The following is a 22,113-nucleotide window of genomic DNA, read 5'->3' as shown; positions in this document are numbered from 1 at the left end:
CATAACAGAAATATTATAAGAGGTTCCCAGATATGCCAAGTGCTTACTTCCATATCCTCTCTTTTCTCTTGCCCATGTACACAACTAAAGTGACAATACCTTTAGGTAGCCTGGTGGGTGGAGCATTTCTTGCCCAAGCATACAAAATGTTAGATTTATCTCTGCACGTTCCTTCATCACAGTCCCTAAAAATGAGGAAAGAAAAGGGAATATTATTTTTTAAATCTTGAAATCAGAAAATGGCAAGTGAATTACATGCAAACCCACTAATTGCAAGATCTGTGAAGATATTTCTGGATGTATGTTGATCAAACACATTTGCTTTAATGTAGATTGTTTTCACAGCTATCAGTATATATTTCAACTTCTTTTATTTCTCTCCCTCTGCCTTAAGACAGTGTCAGGCAAACAGGATCAAAGCCATAGACAGTTCTGATAGGTCCTGTTAGCCTAACAGCCAGTGAGGAAGAAAACGAAGGAACTTTTGTGAGAGTGAACTGCATGAAAATTTCTAGCACCATTAGCTCAACTGTCTCAAAATGACAATGGCTGCCACATTTACACAGAGGGACATGACTCATGCACAAAGCAGAAAAAGCCTCCCACAAGACACCACAGCCTTAAGTTAAAATTGTTTAATTTTTAAATTAAAAAAAATGACAGGAATCTGTGTATGAACCCACAGATAGGAGGCACTCATGCTCTTTCCTGTACTTTATGCAAGCTCATTGCTTTAAGGTAATTTTTATGCTACTGCACAATTTCTTGTTTTTTATAAAAGGAGAAATCAACACACACACAAAATAGAAACAACCATAAAAACAAAAAACAAACCAAATAAAAAACTACCAAAAAAAACCCCCAAAACAAAAACAAAAAAAGAAGTTTGCCCAGTTACAGACCAAACAGGTTATGAACACTTACAAATAACTGAGAGCTTGAATTGTGCCTAGCTTCTGCAACTAACCTTGCAGGTGACACAAAGGCTGGAGAATGAAAGACTCTAGATAAATTCCAGATACCTTGAATCTGCAAGAGCTGGTAAACTTTGGGCACAGACACTGTCAAATCTGTAAAAGGCCAGTCAGGCACAGTCGTACAGACTCCACAATGTACCTGGATCACATCCAAGAAGGTGCTGACTGCTAGACATGGGTGTAGGCCATATGATGATATACGTGGATAATCAAACAAGGGACCCTAAGGAGCTTTTCAAAACACCTACCTAGAAGATCCTTCTCTCTCTCGATCCTCTAGGTTTATTTATGGGGTGTATTTGTACCTTCTTCAGTGGTAAAGCATCACATTGTTGAGCATGGAGTGTGGAAGTCATTCAACAGGTGCAGCATACACAGGTATGACTTCTAGAAAGCCTACCCTGAAACTATTTAGACTACTTCAACCGATCCAAGCCAGATGCGATAAAGGTCGATACCCATGCCAAGCTTTCATTCCAAACCAAAAGGGTACAGCCCCTTCTGTTTATTACTACTTGTAAAATGAGATCTGAAAAAAAGTCTGTACACATAAGGCATGCTTTCAGTCACCTGAAATTCTGGGCAGAACAGAGTACCACACAGTGTGTGGAAGAGTATAAAAGCATCGAAGACCAGGACATCCAGCAGGCTCGCTAATGTTTCCATTGAGAACGGCCAGGCCACAGGTGCAAATGACAATGATGCCTTCCAGACATCTCTCAGGAATAACCAGCTCTTCTGGCATATATGTCAAACCACCTCAGCAGACATGCCTTTCTGTGATCCCAGTGAGCCTTACTGCAACCAGGGTACTGTATTTGTTTCTGACAGAAAGCACTGCCATAATCATGAGAGTGTCAAGAGAAAAGAGAACATGCCACTTCATCCTTTCTATTAATTATGCTCTCAACATATATTTCTAGACCTTCAAAACTAACTGTTTGGTCATCTGCCCATTCAAACATGCCCCAATGGACAAGGAAAACTTATTTTAGGGCAAATGAAATGTTTTGATTGACACAGCTGCAGCTGAAAACTACACAGCTTCCCCATGCTACAACATAAAAAACCCAAGAGATTTCAGGGGTCTAACCAGGTATTGAGCTGCAAAGTTTGGAAATGTTGAAGAGATTGTTTAGGAAGAACACCAGCAGAAACTACAAGCACAGTCACAGCTTTACCACCACACTCTGGGCCAGACAGCCTTCGTTTATACCACAGTATTTTTAAAAACACATTAGTTAGGTAAAAAAACCTGCACAGACTGTTTCAAACTTTCTCCCTGAGACACTAGCCAATAGAGGAGGAAGACTTTAGGGGAGAAAGATGAAATACAGACACTATTCTTTCATTTTGCTTAAAAAATGGTCAACCTTCTCATTTAGTCATCAATGCTGATCTTGAATCATCAAGTTTTCAGAAAAAAAACAATCCCAGAGGAGATTCCAAAGAAGAGGTACTATAACCGAAGAACAGATTTAAAAGCAAGGTGCTAGTAAAAAGTATAAATTTAACAAACAAATAAAAAATTTAACACATCACTGAAATTCATAGCTTCTTCACATGCAAAAAATTACATTCTAAACAGAATGAGTAGCACAGAATACCTTAAAAATGGAGTATTACTGTGTATTATACAGTGCTGTACTAATGACTGATTTTGACTGTGGTCAAAATTTGGGAGTGAGAGGGGTAAGGGAGGGTATGAAAATAGAACTCGGTGACTGCTTCTTGAATCTTTGGGTTTTTTGCAAACTCTCCAGGACTTCCCAATGGCATTCTCTCCAGTCTTGGGTAAGTTCAAGAGCTTGTTTTTTTTAATGGCACTGGAGTTTTGACTGATTACCTAGACGGAAATAAAATATTTTATTATGTCAGCAAGGCCAGTTATTTGGCTTTTGTTTTAGAGTATTTGCATTGATTAGGGTAACAAAAAACTTTTTTTTATTTCTTTCTCTATTATACTCTACACCTTGACTCTAAGCAAGACTTGTAAAAAAAAGGTAGTTGAGGTGATTGAGAAAAATGATCATTTTTAGCTCTTGAGCTGAATGTTGCAGAACATTCTGGGGCACTGACAACGGTAAGAAATTACACCCAGAAATACAATTCTTTCTATGTCCCCACTCTCCCCTATGCAGTGAAATGTAAGTACTTCACTGAACCAGCCTTGACATCTTTTGCAACTTGTACTGAACTATTGCTGTCAAAGCTTGTACTGAACTATTGCTTCCAAAATCATCCTCTCCTGCCAACAGAAACAGCTAGTCTGACACAGGAATTACTGGGTGGTGATCTATGACCTGTACTTCTACATTTGTTTAGATTAGATAACTACTTAAAGTTGCCCTGCCTGATCTCAAACTAAAGGCTACGTCTATGAACCAGTTCATTCATGGGTGTTAATTTCAGTGTTACGTTTGATGCAGCACAAGACCTGTCTTTCCACGAGACTCACAAGTTTTGAATAATTCAACATTTTCTTTTAAATCATTCAAGTGCATTCTTTATTATCTATGGACAATCTGAACTTCTGATCCATCAGTTCAGACATGTTACATCAATTTTAGCATAGTTTGTCAGCTCAGTCAAAACTTCTTGCCATAGCGGTTGAACTGTTTTTAGGGTCAATTACGATCAAGAAACAGAACCAGCTACACCATTTTTTTTGTGCGCCAAGCAACACCTGAGACAATGAGCCCTAGGAGACGACTTTTTTTTTTCTGTGGAAAGGCCACGGTATTTCAAAAAGGGTGAAAGGCCTGTGCACTTTAGCATTTGTTCAGATAAAGATTCTACCATGTTGCAGTGAACATCAGAGCCAGCACAGGATCCACACCATTTAAGAGCCTTTCAGAAGGCCAGGGGCATTTGCATGAGTAGTGTCAAATCACCACAAAAGGCAGCAGGCCAAATGGGTATAACAGATTTTGGCTCAGCCCGGCTCCAGTCAGAGGGCAGCTAATCCCAACAGTTATCTGGATGCTGTATCTTCCTCTCTCCCATTCCTCCCCACTCAAAACTGGCCTGAATGAAACTTCATACCCCAGGGGAACAAATTTTGTTCTTGCATTCTGAATGCTCCTAAAGGCCTATTTTTCCATAATACCACTAGTCCACATCGTGAAGTTATGAGAAGTAGCTCTTGGCTTGACTTGTTTTAATGTTCTTATAACTGATTACAAACCATGCAACTGATGTTGCCCAGAACTTCAATGAAGAAACTACAATAAAGAAAAAAAATCTATGTGGCATGCCCTTAATTCAATAAAGCCTGTCTCTGTAAAAATGTTGACCATGTAAAATGTAAGAGAAGAATCCTTGCTAAACAAGTCTTACAGTGGTGCACTTAAACAACCATTCTTTCCCCTAGCTGACGGAAGAGCAAGTGAAATCATCACTTGCTAGACTGCAGGTAACGAAAGGAATAAACAACAAAGACAAATTATACAAAATCATCAGAGTTACTTTAACCAAATTAGGTTAGAGGTCTCCAGCAAATTTGAATTAATAGGAAAATACATGCTTTTAAATCATACATACTCTATGCTATCACTTTTAAAAACACAAAACAGTTTTGCACATCTGAATATTTCAATGAACATATTTACAACCTAGACACTTACAGAAATATGAACATATACACACACGTTTGTTCATACACAAAATACTACATTAATTATACACACGTATGGCTACAATGCCTGCAAACAGGCATTTATAGAAGCTTATGCAAGTGTGTCAAAGACATATATGTAGATGTCCACACGTTTTTACGTAGAACACAGATGATCATCTCTCTAGCCTTGCAGATAAGGTAGAGCAAGATGAAAGTTGAACACTTGCAAAAACAGGGACGTGAAATAATGAGACAGTGAATTAAGAGCTTTTCATTTTGAGAATGCAAAGCAAACACAACTCAGAAATCACACAAAAAAAATCAGCAAGATTTAATCAAGCCTTGCATATGGAAATATCAGATTTAAAGACAACACTAATGTATTGGGTCTGGCTGAGATGAAGTAATTTTCCCCACACCAGCCTTTACAGTGCTGTCCTGTGTTTGGGTAGCTAGAAAGGTAATGATTCCCACAGCATGAAAGGCTGTCCCTCCAATGTTTCCCCTCACCAGTAGGCTGTGGGTGGGCAGGTTCTCAGGAGGGCCACAGCCAGGACAGCTGACCCAAACTGAGCAAAGAGATATTCCATACTATATGATGGCTGCTCAACAATAAAGGCTAGAAGAAAGAGGTGGAGGCCTTTGTTATTTACGACATTACTTGTGCTGAAGCTCTGCCTCCTGGGAAGTGGCTGGGTACTGCCTGCTGATGGGAAGCAGAGTAAAAGATTTCGTTCTCCTCTGCTTCTGTACACAGCCTTTGCTTCTGCTTTACTGAACTGCCTTTATGTTGACTCAAGAGTTTTTTTTCCATCTGATATTATCTCTCCTCCCCATCCTACTGAGGAGGGGAGGGATAGACCAGTTCTGTGGGAACTTGGCATCCAGCCAAACTCAATCTGCCACAACTAAGAAAGTATTTCATCGTTTGACAGGTAGCTGTTAAGTACAGCAATCAAGAACAAAAGCGCCATTAGCTGCCACACTGCACAGACTGTCATTGGTGAGTTTTTTGAGGGGCAATCATTCTTCTCCAGGGAGAGTGAAGATACAGCCAGGGAACCCAAACTACCGGAACCCTAGTCTCAAAATGGAGATGTGAGTCTGATTCAGCTTTGAAGAACTTTATGGTTTTTGGTTTTTGATCCGCCTCTTCCAAACATCTTTAGAACATCACCTGTAAGTGACTTAGGCATCATCTCATGACTTCATCTCAACACAAGTTCCTGATCAATCTGTAACAATATAATTCTCTCATGTAAGAATTATTTCAAGGCTCTAATACAACTTCTTCCAGATATATGAAAATGAAACAAACTACCAGTACAATCTATTCAGTTTTAAACAGGATACTCAAGATGTAAACTGCTTTTAAAAGGCCACAATGGAAACTGTTTCATGTTGGTGTATTTTTCACATTACAGTATGAAAGAGGTATATTCTATCATATAAGATAAAATAAAAAGAACACATAAAATTGGTCTGATGGGAAAAGAAATTAATAGAAATTCTGTGCTTTCAGCTGTACTTTGGTTTGAACTTTTAAGTATCTGCTTTTCTTGCAAGATAAGATTACAACATTTTCAATATTAAAACGGTTGATAGGTAAAAAGGAGACAGAACTTTTTATGAAAATTTGTTGTATGTTTAAAATATTAATCAAATCATCTCCCCAAAATATGCATTTTTTTCTTGAAAATATATTCTACTATACTACTAGCTCTAAATTCCAGCTCTAGTTACCTTTTCAGTAAATACTTAAAAGATAAATTGTGATTACACAGCTCTATCAGAAAATCTATATTAAAGTTGTTTCTTACAGTTCAGAATAATTCATATAAACCTTTCCAGCATCAGCAAAAATACCTCATCTGCTCTCCCCTGAAAGTCCTGAAAAAATTTGCAAAATTACTGGACAGATCATTAATTTCCACCCACCTTCACATTCTCTTCACTTTGGCTTCCCATACCTATTTTAGTGTCACTGCTCTCACTGCTTAGGCATTTTGGAGGGCAAGTCAACTCCAAACCACTTGATAAAAAGAATCTTCTTCACCTTATCCTTCACTCAGTTTCATTCTGGACACCTGATACAGTATTTCATATACAGAAAAGCAGTCGACTGTAGTTGAAGCTTAGATTTGTCAGTGTTCAATGACAATCTGCTCACAATACCTCCTGCCTCCTCCTTGGAGACAGGCAATTAGCCATGAAGAATCATAAAACAGACATTTTTCTCTACCTCAGTGAGGAGTTAAGGTAAAAAAAAAACCAAAAAACACTTTAAGTGTGGAAAGAATAGATTGTCATCCATTTCTTCTTCATTCCAAAATATTATACTTTTCCAAGAAATTGTGACACTGGAAAAGGTTTATGTGGAAGCAATTAACACACACACACACACACACACAAAAGCTAGGTAGTAACAAAAGCAAGTTGCAGCTCTTACCAGTAATTTTCAGTAGAAGAGGGTTCATTACATCCAAAGAGTAACATGTGGTGGACTGTGTCCATGCTGGCATGAGGCTTAAAGTCAACTGAAAAACAGAATGGAAAAAGAAGTAAGCTATCCATACTCTCCCATTAAGTCACATAAGCAAGAGCATTTTGAGCAATATTTATTCTGTAATACTAGAAATATGGTATGTCTGTCCCCACTCATTTATGTGCCTACTTCATTTCACTTACAAGCTTTCCTTAAATTTCCACTCAACAGGCCACCTTTCAAGCTAAAATACTGTACCTCACTCAGTCATTAAGTAATTCCAAGTTCCCAATCAAAACCACTGTATTTTCCCCAAAAGTTAATTATGACAGTTAATGTATCAATGTATCCCAAACCACAAAATTTCACTGCCAGTCTAATTGCAATCTACCTTTGAAATTTGCACTTGAGATTTATAACTACTCTTCTACTTCTTTTGTACTTCACAGAAAATACAAACAAAAAGTAAGTTACAGTTAAGAGCGACTAAAATCTTATGCATTACTGATACCTTCCAGTATTCTACCTGGTTTATATTTTTCTTGGATCGTTTTTGGGACAACAGTTTCAAGAAGGGATTATGACTGATTCTCACTAATACGTCAAACCCTCTGGAATGGAAAACAAGATTTGTTTTAAGTCAACATGATCTCATTGCCCAAATATTTATCATCATTAGAAACCAAGATGTGAATGTTCACCTCTCAAACGTCTGTTCTTTATCCTATGCCACTGATAAAACACTGTTTTGGATTCTCAAGTGATTGTGATCTTCTTTACCATAGTAAAAAGTTTACCAACATCACACTGTAATAATATCAACCATGAATGTACAGTGATGGCATTTCTAAAAATAAAGCAAGCTACATTCCTTTATTACTACTGAAAAGATCTGTCAGATGCAGGGAATGCAGTCAAATTTTTCTTCTCTCTTCTTCACAGAGAGAAACATTGGAGGGTTTTTAACCTTATACTACAGCAGAAATTCCAAAGCCAAGTCACTCCTGTTCTTACATGTACATAGAAACTGAGGAGTCTTTAACTGTCTTTTAGCTCTTAACACGGGGAGATGGTGAAGCCGCAAACAACAGTTCTGCTCCTAAGATTTGTGGATTTATTTTAACACAAAGCTGAGGCAGGGTTCCGGAAGTGAATGATGACATGGATTGCTGTCCCAGTTTCATGGGGGGGGGGGAGTCAATCAAATAGCTTGTAACCCAATTTTTGCAGCTGAGATCTGTTGTGAAAAGTGAAGAAAACCAGCCAAAAGTTAAGGCATGCACATCAAATTCCAGCTTGAAGACACAAGTTATGCAGTCAGATCGTAAGAAAATGAGAATACCACAGCTGAGGGCTTGGTTTGGAAACTAAGAGATGGATCCATATGCCATGGGAAGGTACTTGGAGTACCACGTATGATTTCAGAAGTGCAGAATTTGCCAGCATGATTAAAAGCTAGAGACTACCTAACATCTTTATTTTCCTACAAGCAAATTCTACTAATTTCATAGCTAAAAACCTAATCTGTGTTACAGAAAGACCTTTTGTTTTGATGCTTTTATCAGTAACAATAAGTAGGAAAATTATGATTTACTCTCGAATGGGACAGGCAACTTGGCATTTTCTGTGGATTTTCTACCTTAGTTTTCAGGTGTTTCAGGTGTTTTAAACTGCCGTTATCAATTTAAGTGAGAGATTAAATTTCTGAAACAGTTTATAAGCAATTCACACATATCATAGAAACATAGAATCATAGAATCAGTTGGGTTGGAAGGGACCTCTGAGATCATCAAGTCCAACCCTTGATCCACTACTACCGTGGTTACTAGACCATGGCACTAAGTTAAAATTCATTAATTTTATTCTCAAAATTAATACCTGTACAAAATGTACTGTAAATTACTGTAAGTAACACCTGAAAGGATAGCCTTCAATAAAAGTAAAATTGAAGGTTAGGCCTCTTACCTGCTAAGCCACCACCTCTGCTGCTGGTTAATACTATCTCACTGTTTCTTTTAATTTCTCTGCCACTCTCACATCACAAGTATTTACCCTAATGACTGTGTCCGGAAGTCTTTTATTCTCTCCACATAGTGCCTGTTACAATTACAGTGCAGAGACAGGACCTCTAAGTGCTATTATAAAACTTACTACAAATAGCTTAATAAATGCTACTCTTAGTAATAGAAAATAATGGACCAGAGTTAATAAAGCAAAATCAGTTTTCTGTGTGAGACACTTGCACATGCTATTTTAGCTGATATACCTCATCATTGTCAGCTTAAAGAAGACAGAAGTTCTCCATCAGCCTGCACCTCAGGAAGTCTTCCATCATCCCCACATCACCATTGGCCAGTCAGAACTCAAATCAGCCCAACAGTTTAATTACCTAGGCAGCCTCATCTCCTCGGATGGTAAGATTGACGGGGAGATAGACAATAGGTTAGCAAAGGCATATAGTGCCTTTGGAAAACTCCATAAAAGAGTATGGCGTAGTAAACACTTGAAGAAAAGTACCAAGATCAGTGTTTACAGAGCCATAGTGCTGTCTACTCTTTTATATGGTTCCGAATCATGGGTCATCTACCGCCACCACCTGCGTCTCCTAGAACGCTTCCATCAACGCTGCCTCCGTACAATCCTAAACATCCACTGGTCAGATTATGTGACCAATACGTCTGTTCTTGAACAGGCAGCAATTACAAGTATTGAGGCCATGTTACTGAGAACGCAACTGCGATGGGCAGGGCACGTCTCCAGGATGAAGGACCACCGCCTCCCTAAGATCCTGCTTTATGGTGAACTTGCCACCGGCTGCCGCAAGAGAGGAGCTCCGAAGAAAAGATACAAGGACTCCCTGAAGCAACAACTCAGCCTCGGGCATATTGACCACCAATCTCTTCCAGTGCCTCACCACCCTCCCTGTAAAGAATTTCTTCCTAATATAAACCTACTCTCTTTCAGTTTGAAGCCACTCCCCCTTGTCCTCTACTCTTGTAAATAGTTCCTCTCCATCTTTCTTGTGGGCTCCCTTCAGGTACTGGAAGGCTGCAACTAGGTCACCCAAAAGCCCTCTATTCTCCAGGCTAAACAATCACAATTCTCTCAGCCTTTCCTCATAGGAAAGGTGCCCCATCCCTCTGACCATCTCGGTGACACTCCTCTGGACTCGCTCCAACAGGTCCATGTCCTTCCTGTGCTGGGACCATCACTACCACAACTGTCACTTTTGTCTGATATTAAGGAATATCAGAAAAGCCTTATTTTTCTAGTTGACAGCCTCCACATTTTATAGCAATGAACAGAACATTACTCAATAGTTAAATATTTTTTTATGCACGGAGGAGTTACACAAATGATCACTAAAATAACAGTAGCAGTTTTGGTATACATACTTAATTGAAGTCTGACTTACTTTCTTGACCAAGTTCTACCTAGAATTACAAACTCCAGAAAAAATGGGAATGAACAGAACATGATATCAGTTCAATCTTAACTGTGTGTAGTTAAGCTACATATTTATAAAACTTATTTCTAAGAAGTTCATTTTTACAAATAGCAATTAAATGATATAAAGTTGATTTTTTTTTAATATTGCTGTCTTCTCTATAACAGAATTAACTTTAAAGAAATTTATCAACAGTTTTGGCAGAGTTTGGCAAATTAAGGAGGCATTAGAGGCCTTCAATACAATAAAGACATCATTGCTTGGCAATGGGAAAGTTTATATATGCCACACTAGAGTAACAAATCCACAGCTTCTCAGAGTTGTTCATGGATGAAAAGTAATAAACCTTTTAATTATATCAATTTATGTATCTGAACGTAGAAGGCTCCATTTCATTTCTACAGCACAATCTGACAAGGACTTATCATGAGCCAGTAAGAAAAAGATATTTACTGGTCACCCACGTGAATGAATGTAAGGAGGTGAAGATGACAGTTAGGTTTCCTGGCTGAGTGGTTTTCTGTCAGACTCAATCTTTATGAGTGTCTGTAGATCATCCTTTATCCATCTCTAAAGCTTAGTAGTGAAAGAGTGATTTTTATCAATGTCTGCACCATTAAAGACTCAACTGAGTTTCTAGTTTGGTTACTTATTCATAAACATTAATCAAACATGATGCAGAAGAAGAAAATCACAATATATTTTAAAAATATAACTCGAATGATACTTTCTTGAAAAATTACATATTAATCTCTCTTACTAATATCTTTTACATATTAATCTCACAGCCATTTCATTTCACAGGAGCAAAAGGTATGCTCCTAACATTAACATAAAGGTACATCAACCCACCTCACAAACACTCCCCCTACCCCAATTTGTCAGCATTTACAGCCCTCTGGGACAGAAAAACAACTGGTTCAGACAGAAATCTCAGCCTTGACAGTCTGACCCTCCACTAAAGAATACAATATAGAAAAGGAACAGCATCTGCAAAAATATACAGATCCATGCCTGAAAAAGACCTCTAGGGCAAAACTTGATCTACCTTCTCCTTCTAGTTGGTCCTTCATAAGTAAGTTGGATCAGTTCCTTTCTCTGGTAATATCTGAGAACTGACTCTGAACAAGATAATAATCTAGTAGAGTATCCCTCCAGTTTTGCAGTTCAAAGTTACACCCACTGTCCCTGTACAAGCATGAATGCCTACTGGTTTTAAATCTCTAGGGGAGTGGCAAAGCTGAAATCTGAATTCAAAGTCCTCAAATATGAAGAAGTTTTCTACTTATTAACAAATGTAGTACTGCCTACAAACAACACTAAAATATGAAGCTCTCTCTTCCACGGCCCTTATATTTCACCAATATGCAACAAAAATATCCCGCTGCAGGTTCCATAACAGAACCTGCTCTTCCACAATTTCTTGGAGGAGGGGAAAAAATAAGGGTATGAGAAGGAAAATAAAGTAAACAAAAGGAACAAACTAGTGAGTCTTGGTCAAACTGTAAGGACACTTGGTCATAAAAGTGTCCTTTTAAAGTGCAAAAGTGAAAAAAAATACAGAAGACATTTATTTAGCAGCGTTATGTGCGAATGAATTGAACTGAAGGCAGAAGATGTAGGCTCTGTCTCAGCTTTACCACCAAACTGTCTCAGAAACCCAGTTTATCGTTTCAGTTATGCATATTCACACATACTCATATTGAACTCTTTAGAACACATACCGTCTTCTCAATATATCACTAAACAGCAACGCACAGTCACAGTTCATATGTTAGTTTTTAGATGTTTTTATCACAAAACAAACCAGTATGTTTTAAGGAAGGTCAATGACATCAGTTTTTGGCAATGCAATGATTCTACTTAAACCATAAAAATATAAAACTCTATCCCTTTAAAAAGAAGTATTAATTCTCCTTGTGCCAATCTTCTACGCTTATTTAAGTAACATAAAATGCATGCATGCAAGTTGATAGCTTCACAACACTTAACAGTATGCAGAAGTGTTTAAGGAAAAAATTCTAAGCATCTCATTTCTTAGGTGAAGATACCTATTGTAGAAATCTGACAAATCTTTTCCACGAAGAACATTTTCCAGTGATTTTACTGAAGCACGATGGAACTAATCACATGCTTAAGATTGACCATATGCCTATTCATTTTGGGGGAAGTGATAGAAAAGCAAAAAAAAAACCCAAGTAATTTTGTTTTATTTTAAAGCATCCAAACATAAGAGCTTGTAAGGAATACTAACATGAGAATACTAACATTATGTACACACAACAAGTTGTTTTGTTTTGTTTTTTAAAATTTGCTCATCAAGTTCCTCTTACTCTTCAAAGCTCCACCTGACAACTAGAATGGTTTTTTTGTCCAGACTTTATTCTGCTTTGTAATGACATGTACTCAAGCACAGCGATCACTGGAAAGGTGGCCAAATCCTATAAAAATCAGGTGAAGAACATATAAACATCTAAAACATCTTAGAAGTTTCTAAGTCTTCAGAAAAAACTAAAACAGGTTGCATGGCATGATTCACATCAAGACTTTGTATAGGTATTACTCTTAAGCAATTTCTTTCAGTAGGTCCTTTCAAACATACACACCATAGAAAAAAGTTTACACACCTTCACCATATGCAGATACCAAATGACAGAACTGGATGTGCAACAACCCCACAATAAATTAAACCATGAAAATTTTCAACTCATTGTAGCACTAAATAAAAAATGCTTAAGGAAGGGAGTTAGTAGTATTGTCTCTCTGTGAATCAATGAAAACAGAAGAGCCTATTCCACACAGCACAGCAAGGGTCGTTTACCAGAGAATGATCACACACTCCCTTTTATGCATATTTTGCCCTCTGGGGTCATACTCACAACAAAAATGTGAGGTCAGATTCTCACCTCTTTACAAAACAGATATTCAGAGAAAACACTTAAGAAAACTCACTCAGATTTTTAATACAACATGAAAACCAAAACATAATTTTCTATTTCTGAAGGATTTCCACAAGGAAATCCACACGGAACAGTAGTCTCATAATACACTACATCAAAAACTATATGGGATTTCCACCATACTTTTTTAAGTGCAAATACCCTAAAATGCAACAAAAGTGTAAAGAAAGAAAAAGACTTCTCATTGTTTTCTTTTATTCAGTTTATAGTATGTTCTGATAGTGAAACTATCTTCAGCCAAACCAACAGGCCTTCTCTCTACCCGAACAACTGTATGTTCACAAGCAAGGCACAATAAAACCAAAAGGACCTTAACAACTTTCTGAAGGATGGTGGTGGTTTTTTGCTGATCTATATGACCACAGCATTTGTAAGTTACTACAGCGTTTCCCTCTACTTGTCTGCATCTTACTCATGCCATGACATTTAAAAGAAAAAGATGTGACAGGGTTTGGTTTGGTTTGTTTTTTCCCTCAGATAAGTAAAATCTTCCTGCAGCCAACACTGACTGTAAGTGCAAAGGATTTACAGCCTGTACCAGCAGGTAAGTAAACAGTCTGCTCAGTAGAACAGAATTAAGTATCTGGCCAGAGACAGGAAGCCAATACTTTACAAATGGGACTGTTTGGTACTGACATGCCAGAGGCACCTACATGCAGCTCCTTAACTACAATTACTCAATGAATCTCTTCAGATACAGTTTGTTATCTTGACTCTAAGTAGCTCTCTCTACTTTGTTTATGCTAGCCATGACAAATGCATTTTGGAAACCCTGACAGCCAAAGATTAAGTCAATATAAGTCAAAGGGAAAAGAGAAAATGCTGAGGTTCTTCAAAATAGCTTGCTTAGGTTCTTCCAGTTAGCCAATACTCACCTACATAGGCTTCATCATCCACTGGCAGGCGTATTGACATGCAAAGGTAGGTATCAGACTATTAAAAGACAAAAGAATAGAAATTACCTTTAAATTGAGAATGTTTAGAATTAAAAGAATAGAAACAAAGCATCAAAAATTTTCTATACTTTCTGAAGAAGAATGTGGGAATACTAAACAAATAAATATATAATAAAAAAGGACCATCTAGAAAAAATATCACCTGCTTTACTGAGATACTTGGCCAAAGACAATGTACGTTATCTGGATTACTACTATAAGAAAAAAATTCATTGCCATAGTTTATTTACATGTAACACAGACTAGGCTATAAAGTCATCAAGGTGGTTATTAGGTTGATAGCTACACTATTAACTATTTTAAACCCTTTTTTTCCACTTTCAACACTGTCTAGGAAAGGAAATGTGTCATCTACTGGAATTTCACTACACCCACGTGTGGGGTTCATGTTACAAGAAGAGTGCCGAATAGCCCTCTGGGAGTTGTAGTCTCCCAAGTACTCTAACAGACATGCAGTGGAGTGCCTTGGTGTGATTGGCTGTAGGTCACCTGTTAAATTGTATTTAAGCTGGTGTTCTTTGTAATAACCTTAATTCAGCACCACACAAACTGTGCAGCTGACTTTGTGCCCATACAAATGCTACACCCATGAACTCAAAATCTGACAGGACTTGCACCTTCACAAGGACATCTACACAGATGAAGATAAAAAACTTCAAACCTAATTTAAAAGAAGACACTGCAAATAGGTGTAAACAATTAAATGCAGCTGAGGAGAAAGGACAAGTACAATGGTGATAACAATATGTGATTACACAGAGCAGTGATGTGCACAGATAAGAAACCATTTTTGGTGTTTTTGCTGGAAGATAGAAAGGATGAACAGAGGTCAGCTGATACAACTTATGTGAATGTCCTTGTGTACTTTTGTTACATGCATTTACACAACAAAGACACTAAAGCCTTCTAGAAATATTCTACCTTTTCTAATTAACCTGGGTTCAGAAGTAGATTTTTTTTTTTAGAACCTTATACCCAAACTCTAAGAGTCTATGGCAGCAGTGCTTCCCATTGTAATAGAAACAAACAATTTCACACAAATGTTCATGCGTCAAAAGAATGCACAACTCAGGGCAGATCTGTACAGGTAGTGAACTCCTAAGTCACATAAGGGGTTGGTTCCCATTGATGTACCCACGGAGCAGCTGCAGCTATGCAACTATTGCTGCCTTACCTGCAGTAAGGCAAATCCTGGCCTCCCCACCCCCTTACTAGTCCAGGAACTCATTGGAAAAAAAATGCAGGGTTTTTGGCAACCTTTCCCCCAGCCAGGACAACATGAGATACACAAATTACATTCATGCAACTAAACTACCAATACAAGAAAAAATGTTAAACTTGGCTCCGCCCATTTGCAAATCATTACACTAAAAATTATACCATCATCACCATTGTAAGGTGAAGATGATACAAAATAATCTGGGGTTTCTTTTCCTTCCTCCTCCTGCTTGGAAATGCGTACATATTTCGTTCATGAACCAGTCACATATTTTAGAGAGCTTAAGCTTTATGTTAGCTGTACATGTATGTATGTCCGTACACTAAGAGTTTTCAGCAATTCATACAGTAATCATTACAAAACAATAATGTTTTGCTCATAATCTAGGTACAACCTTACTGGAGGTAACAAAAATTCATCTTAATTTCAGGGAATACAAGCAGAAGGTTAGATTCTTAGAATCCAAAATAGTTAATTTTCAGTATCTGCTTTCATCAAGCATTATCTGGGAACCTGGAGTATGAAGGGTCTTGAAAATAAAATTAAATATAAGTGCCTACAGTGAAGCTGTGGAATAATTGAACTCAGCAGAAGTACTATTTCAGGAGATGCCTTTCTTTTTTCAGCTTTTTGACGATATTTCTGACTAAACGACCAAAATCTCCAACCTTTTGAGAACAGTTCTGACACCACATGAACCTTCTGATTGTACATGTACATTGTATGGTTATAACTTGAAAACAAAGAACTGGTTAGTTCCATTAGTTTGTTAGCTCCGACGCCAGATAGGAAATGAGACTGTCATGTGTGCGTAATACAAAGAGAGAAAGAGGCCAAAAGAATTCAGTTTTGTGAAGTCTCCAGAAAGTACTAATCTATGGCCAAAGAGTGAATTCAGAATTCATTACAATTCACTTGAAACAAGACTTTCTTTTCACAGAAGATGCATGACAAAAAAGAGATAGCACAGAACATACTGGTGTTGCTCTAAAAATACTCTTCTGTTTTCTAGAACTTAACTCATTCGCATCTTCTCCAGTAATTTCTACTCCTCCTCTTTTTTATTTTCTAACTTTTCCTGCCTTTCCTACACAAATTGTTATACTTGAGAACCCAGGAACTGCAATAATCATGACCCAAACAGTGATACACGTCCAGAACTCCCGTAAAAAAAGGCCCACAATTAGGGCCAAGAGGTACACGAAGAAGATAGTGACCTAGAAGGAAGTTACTAGAGAAGGATTTCCTCTCTAAAGAGGATTCTTCACTTTTGTGTTCTTTCTGCCACAAAAATGAACTGACAGCATTAGAATTATGAAGCTGTTGGTTGTCTCCTGTGAAACACAAGGAAACAAAGATTGCCTTTTCTGCCACTGCTTCTAGCTGTTGAACTTGTCTAAATGGGAAACAAGTTTCTTGAACAGTTAATGTGGAACACTGTGGAAGGAAGAAGGGAAATGAGGAGAAGGGTGGGTGAGACTGAGAGAAGACAATAAAAGTATATAAGGCTAGTCATTGACTACTTTCACTTACTTTTTTAGAAATTAACTGGGCAAGTTGCTTTCTATTACTATGTTCCCTTGTATTTCCTCAAACTCTATACTCGACTTCAGCATTTCAGTTTACTGTGTACATAAAAGCAACAGGTACCCATGAATGTGAGAAGTATGATGTTCTTTCTATTATCTATTACAGCCTTTTGTTGTTGGTCTTGGGGTTTGGCTTTTATTTTCTTTAATAGGAATCTGAATAGACTGATCTCTTTGTATGTGTTTCCTAGCAGTTCAACTAATGGCTCCTCAGGTAAAATCAATAAAACATAATTACAAATGTGTACCTGGATGAACTGAGAGTACTTTTCACTCTTTCTGAAGGAGAAGTTTAGCATTTTGCTGCACACAAATAAGATCTAGTAGAAACTATACTTATGTTTTCCAGAAGTATATTTCGCTGGAATAACACCTCTTGCTCCAAATTACATATTCCAGAGGGGTGCTCCCCAATAACTTGAAAACCACATTGTCCCTTTAGTATTTTTGAAAGTACTATCTGCAACAATGAGTCATCAACTACTGCAGCACAACATACTGCTCTTTTCAAGCACCTGCAGCCCTCTAAAAGATATGTAGATCTTTTAATGATATATATAATTCCCTGCAATGGCTCATTGTAAAAAAAAAAAAAAAAAATCATTTATCTTGCTTAATGAAACTACATGTGAAAATGACAGTGGAATCTGACACTTTTATGAGAATCTTAAAAACGTTAATGCTAATTTTAAAAATCTTGTCTTCATTTTCACTTACTTGGTTCAGTAGAATATAATCAACTTCATACCTGAAAGAGTATATACCATTACAACCTTTTATAGTAGCTTTCATGGAGTATTTTGAGGGTTGAAATACTGGGTCTAAAGTAGTAGCCTTTTTAAAATACTTTTTGCTTGTTTTCTCTCAGCTTGCCAAAGCTGCAGCAACGTACAATTTAATGTAACTAAATTCACTCATCTGAGATTTGGTATAAACTGCAACTCCAAATAAACACATCTTACTAGCACAGCTGGAAATATTTCACTTTATAAAACTCATATTCCTTGTTTTAATAAACTTCGACAATTCAGTTTATGAAACCAACATTTTACAAATAAAATGAATCAGATAAAAAGATTTTTCTCTCATTTGAGGTTACTTTTTTGTTGCCTACTCTTCTCTGAACATAGATACGTACCTACAAAAGTTATCCTGACTGTTTTGTTCCTGATTTTTTATGTGACTGATATTGTAGGGAAGGCATTGTTTTCATAGCTTGTTAAAAAACAGTAAATGGCAAAAACTACAATTCTCTCACCTGCTTAGGTGTCACCCCAGGCATGCGAATGTCCAATGCAAAATCTGACAGACCAAGTGAAATCACTGGCTGCTCACTTCCAAGGCATTCACCGGAAAGAGATCTGGTTGTGTCTTTATATCTTGCAAAGAAGGAAAAAAGATTTTTTTAAATATCAATTTTTGTTATATTTTTCTAAAAAGAAGGGTCTACAGAACTAGTAAAGAAATTTGACAATGCTCAGTAGTTCCAGGAGAGATCTGAAAATTTCACTCCTTCATGAGCTGAGGAAAACATCATAGTTATCCAGCACTTACTGAAGTAGTTCCTTTGAGCAATCAGACAGACTAGTTTGGGAACATTAGCTGAAAATGTAACCTATCGTCTCATCCTAATAATTGTCTGAGGTACATGGATGTGCAGACAGAGAATCAATTCACTGTAAAAGGTCAGGTACTGTTAATAATTCAGAACAGTTTTGGAGTTTTTTTAAGCCTATGTGTCTGATTTATAATTGTATACAGATTAAATCTAAATTATATGCAAAGGGGAAACTTTTAATTGAAACACTATGACATTTATAGCAACTTCTGTGCTACTTTGAGTAGCAAAGTAAAAGTTCGACTTCACCTGAATATCAAATTCTGTACTGAATGCAATATAGAAACAAATCATACGAAAAATGTAGATCACTGTAAAGAACTTCATGGTAAGACATCAGAAACATGATGTAACATTGTCATAAGTTTTGAATATGTATATTGATGTATAAATAAATACAGAAGCGACATGATAAATACAGTACCCAATATACCTCACTAACAGTAAAACCTTTTTTCAGGAGCTGAGAGGCTGCTTCTGTTGGCCACACTACATTAAAGTTTATCTATGCGATTTTGCATTCAAACCACCCCTAAATTTCCCAGGATTGCTCAGTTTTAAGTTAGTTGATGCCTTCTTGCTAAACCATCATTTTATACCGTAAGCTAACTCAGGCATCTGAAATATATTTACTCTCTGTGTAGTCTCAAATACACCTGTAGTGTTATCTAAAAATGTTCTGCTTTATTGTGTTATGCTCACCTTTAATGAGCAACCTATGGATAAAACATGAGTTTCTGTCTTCAATGTGACAAGAGTGCCATTTCAAAATTGCAGAGAGAAAATTCCTAGCAATGAGCAAAGCCAAACAAATACCCTACGCATTTTAATGTAGGACATGCTTTTTCACACTTTTGTAATACCGTGACTGCATGCGTTCAACACATAACATTTACCTGCATAACTCACCTCTTGAAGACTGAAAGTGGGCTTCTGAAACCCAAGCAGATGTTTTGAAACAGAAGAAGCAGTATTAGCAGGTTGTTAACGAGGCCAGCCATGTCCACCCTGCTGTTTCCGGCCTGATTAAGTGAGCAGAAAAAGGGCAGCGTGGTTCTATCGGCTGTGATCCTGACAATTAGGCGGCAGCAGCAGCAGTATCATTTCACCACTTCATTGTTGTGTGCTCTGCAGGCATCCTCCAGCTGCTGACAGACCATCTGTCTTGGAAGGTGATGCACTGTAAATCAGGAAGGTGGATGATGCTATGTTGTCTCTATTATTAGCTGTAAAAAGCTGTTGAAGAATCTTCCCTCGCAGACAGATGACACTGTACTTCTGTCCACTTAGGGAGCTGAAAAGGAGTGGCGCTACTGGTGCTTTCTGCCCACGTTGTGGAGTTAAATCTGCATGTTCCTTACCAATGCACAGCGCCGGAGACGTCAAGTGGCATCACAGAAACCAGCATCAGTCATCCTTCAGAACCTGTAAAAATAGAAGCAGATAACACATTACAGCACTAGTTCTTCAGCGAACCCCTGTTGAGGCATTTTAATACATTAGTGAGTTCTTTCATAAGCTTTAGCCCAATCCAAGTAAAGACTGCACTGGTTCTATTGATTCCTCCTATCCCTCCCCTTTGCTCTATACAGGGTCAGAAACTGATACATTCAATATTGATAAACAAAAAGTACTTTCAAACATATTTCAGATGATAGGAAGAAATATAAAAACCTCCTCAGCACACAAAACATGGAATATTTCACACATAAAAACACAGCACAGTGTGGTCTACCAGCAACAAAAAAAGAGCCAAACACTGACATAGCAAGAATCAAGGTTTGCAAATTTTATCAACTATCACTAAATTTTTCTGCACATATTGCAGGTTTGGAGAATACTTTACTTTTAATTCAACATGTAATAAACCATTATGTCATTAAGGTATCTGTTTCTTATGCACTTTAGTTACTTCTAATGTCCATTTCAGAAAACTTATACCTACAAATTATTTTTGAAAATACTGTAATAAAAACCATTGAGATCAGAGTACTTACATTAGTTAACGCAGTTTTCTATCCTTTCACATAATGAGGTCGTACCAGCATAAACCACTACTCTCCTTCCTGCTTTAACTTCAACTGTTCCTTCCCATTCTAGTCAGCACAATATTTAATTTCAAATTTTTAAGGTTTTTTTCATAATTATGCTAGAAAATCACACTCTGTCTTACTGAAAATGCATAGTAGTTTTTTGTGGGGGTTTTTTTGAGAATTCCAATTTTGGCAGAAGGAAAATGTCAAGTCATAATAAAAAATCTTTAACATGTATTATGTAGTAATTCTTCTAAGATAAATACTAATAAGAAAAAACCTCCCAAGCCCAAACATCTCCCAGCCCCTGGAACATGTAGTCAAAATACTGCTATAAGGATGAAACAAAAAAGCAGGATTCTGACATGAAACCACTTAGAATCCATGTATTTTAGGAAAAATCCCTTCCATTTCAGGGCGCATGGACCAAAAAGGCTTCTTATAAATCAAAAGTGCTTAAGCGTACAATAAGAAACCATGCTGGCTAAACAGCTGCTGCCTGTTGTTTGCATTGAACTATTTGCAGGATTTAAAAATCTGATCGCATTAATCATCATTAAACTTGCAAATTTTATTCACTGAAGGATGGCACAAAAGATTAGGTCACAAACAACTAAAAACAGACTTCATAATAGTTTTCAACTTGCCAAAAATATGCCAAAGCTGTCCAAAACCACTTATGCAAGCAGATGATACAATCTTAATCCTTTTTTTAATGTAAATTTTCATGTCTCCACTTTTTTGATCTAAACAATTTTCACTAGTGAACTACGCAAAGCTGCAAGACAGAGCATTGCACAGGACTGTGCTTATGATGAAAACCAAAATCATTTAAAAACAAACAAACAAACAAAAAGACAAGTGTGACATGCTGACATGCTTCACAAAAGTCAAGACAACTATAAAAACAGAAGGCTTCATTACTTTTACTCTTTAAGGTGTATCTACACAACAGTAGCTGTTCAGTGTCTTTGTAAACCATCTGACCAGAAGTTCTAATATCTATTTTTATTTCTATTATTCAACAAATTGTATCTTTTTTTTCTAGACCATACTGCAAATGCACTTGACAAGCAAGAACTCTGAAGAACAGACACAGGAAAAATACAGTGAGTTTTAACATACACAGAATTACAATATTCTGATTTTGTTTTTAAAATGAATATATATTTTCAAGTGACTAGAGCAAAAAACAAATGCTTAATTTTT

The 22,113-nt window shown here is 37.1% G+C and overlaps 1 protein-coding gene across 10 annotated transcripts in view; it reads right to left on the bottom strand.

Moving 5' to 3' along the window:
* The window catches only part of PAM (peptidylglycine alpha-amidating monooxygenase), a 128,727-nt gene that overhangs the window by 54,851 nt on the left and 51,763 nt on the right, over positions 1-22,113 (bottom strand). For all 10 annotated transcript variants that reach the window (XM_027671227.1, XM_027671228.1, XM_027671231.1 and 7 more), the window contains exons 2-6: positions 19,781-20,296; positions 18,512-18,632; positions 14,365-14,422; positions 7,046-7,133; positions 100-185 (exon numbers count right to left, since the gene is read on the bottom strand). In XM_027671227.1, coding sequence (XP_027527028.1) covers positions 100-185; positions 7,046-7,133; positions 14,365-14,422; positions 18,512-18,632; positions 19,781-19,872 — 445 coding nt within the window. In that variant the 5' untranslated portion in view covers positions 19,873-20,296. The remainder of the gene's footprint in view (positions 1-99; positions 186-7,045; positions 7,134-14,364; positions 14,423-18,511; positions 18,633-19,780; positions 20,297-22,113) is intronic.

This window comes from Neopelma chrysocephalum, unplaced genomic scaffold (assembly GCF_003984885.1).
Source record: "Neopelma chrysocephalum unplaced genomic scaffold, ASM398488v2 Primary Assembly neopelma1_97065, whole genome shotgun sequence".
In the NCBI taxonomy this organism is placed as follows: domain Eukaryota; kingdom Metazoa; phylum Chordata; class Aves; order Passeriformes; family Pipridae; genus Neopelma; species Neopelma chrysocephalum.
Note: the sequence above shows the minus strand (reverse complement) of the source record. Positions and strands in the feature narration are given on the sequence as shown.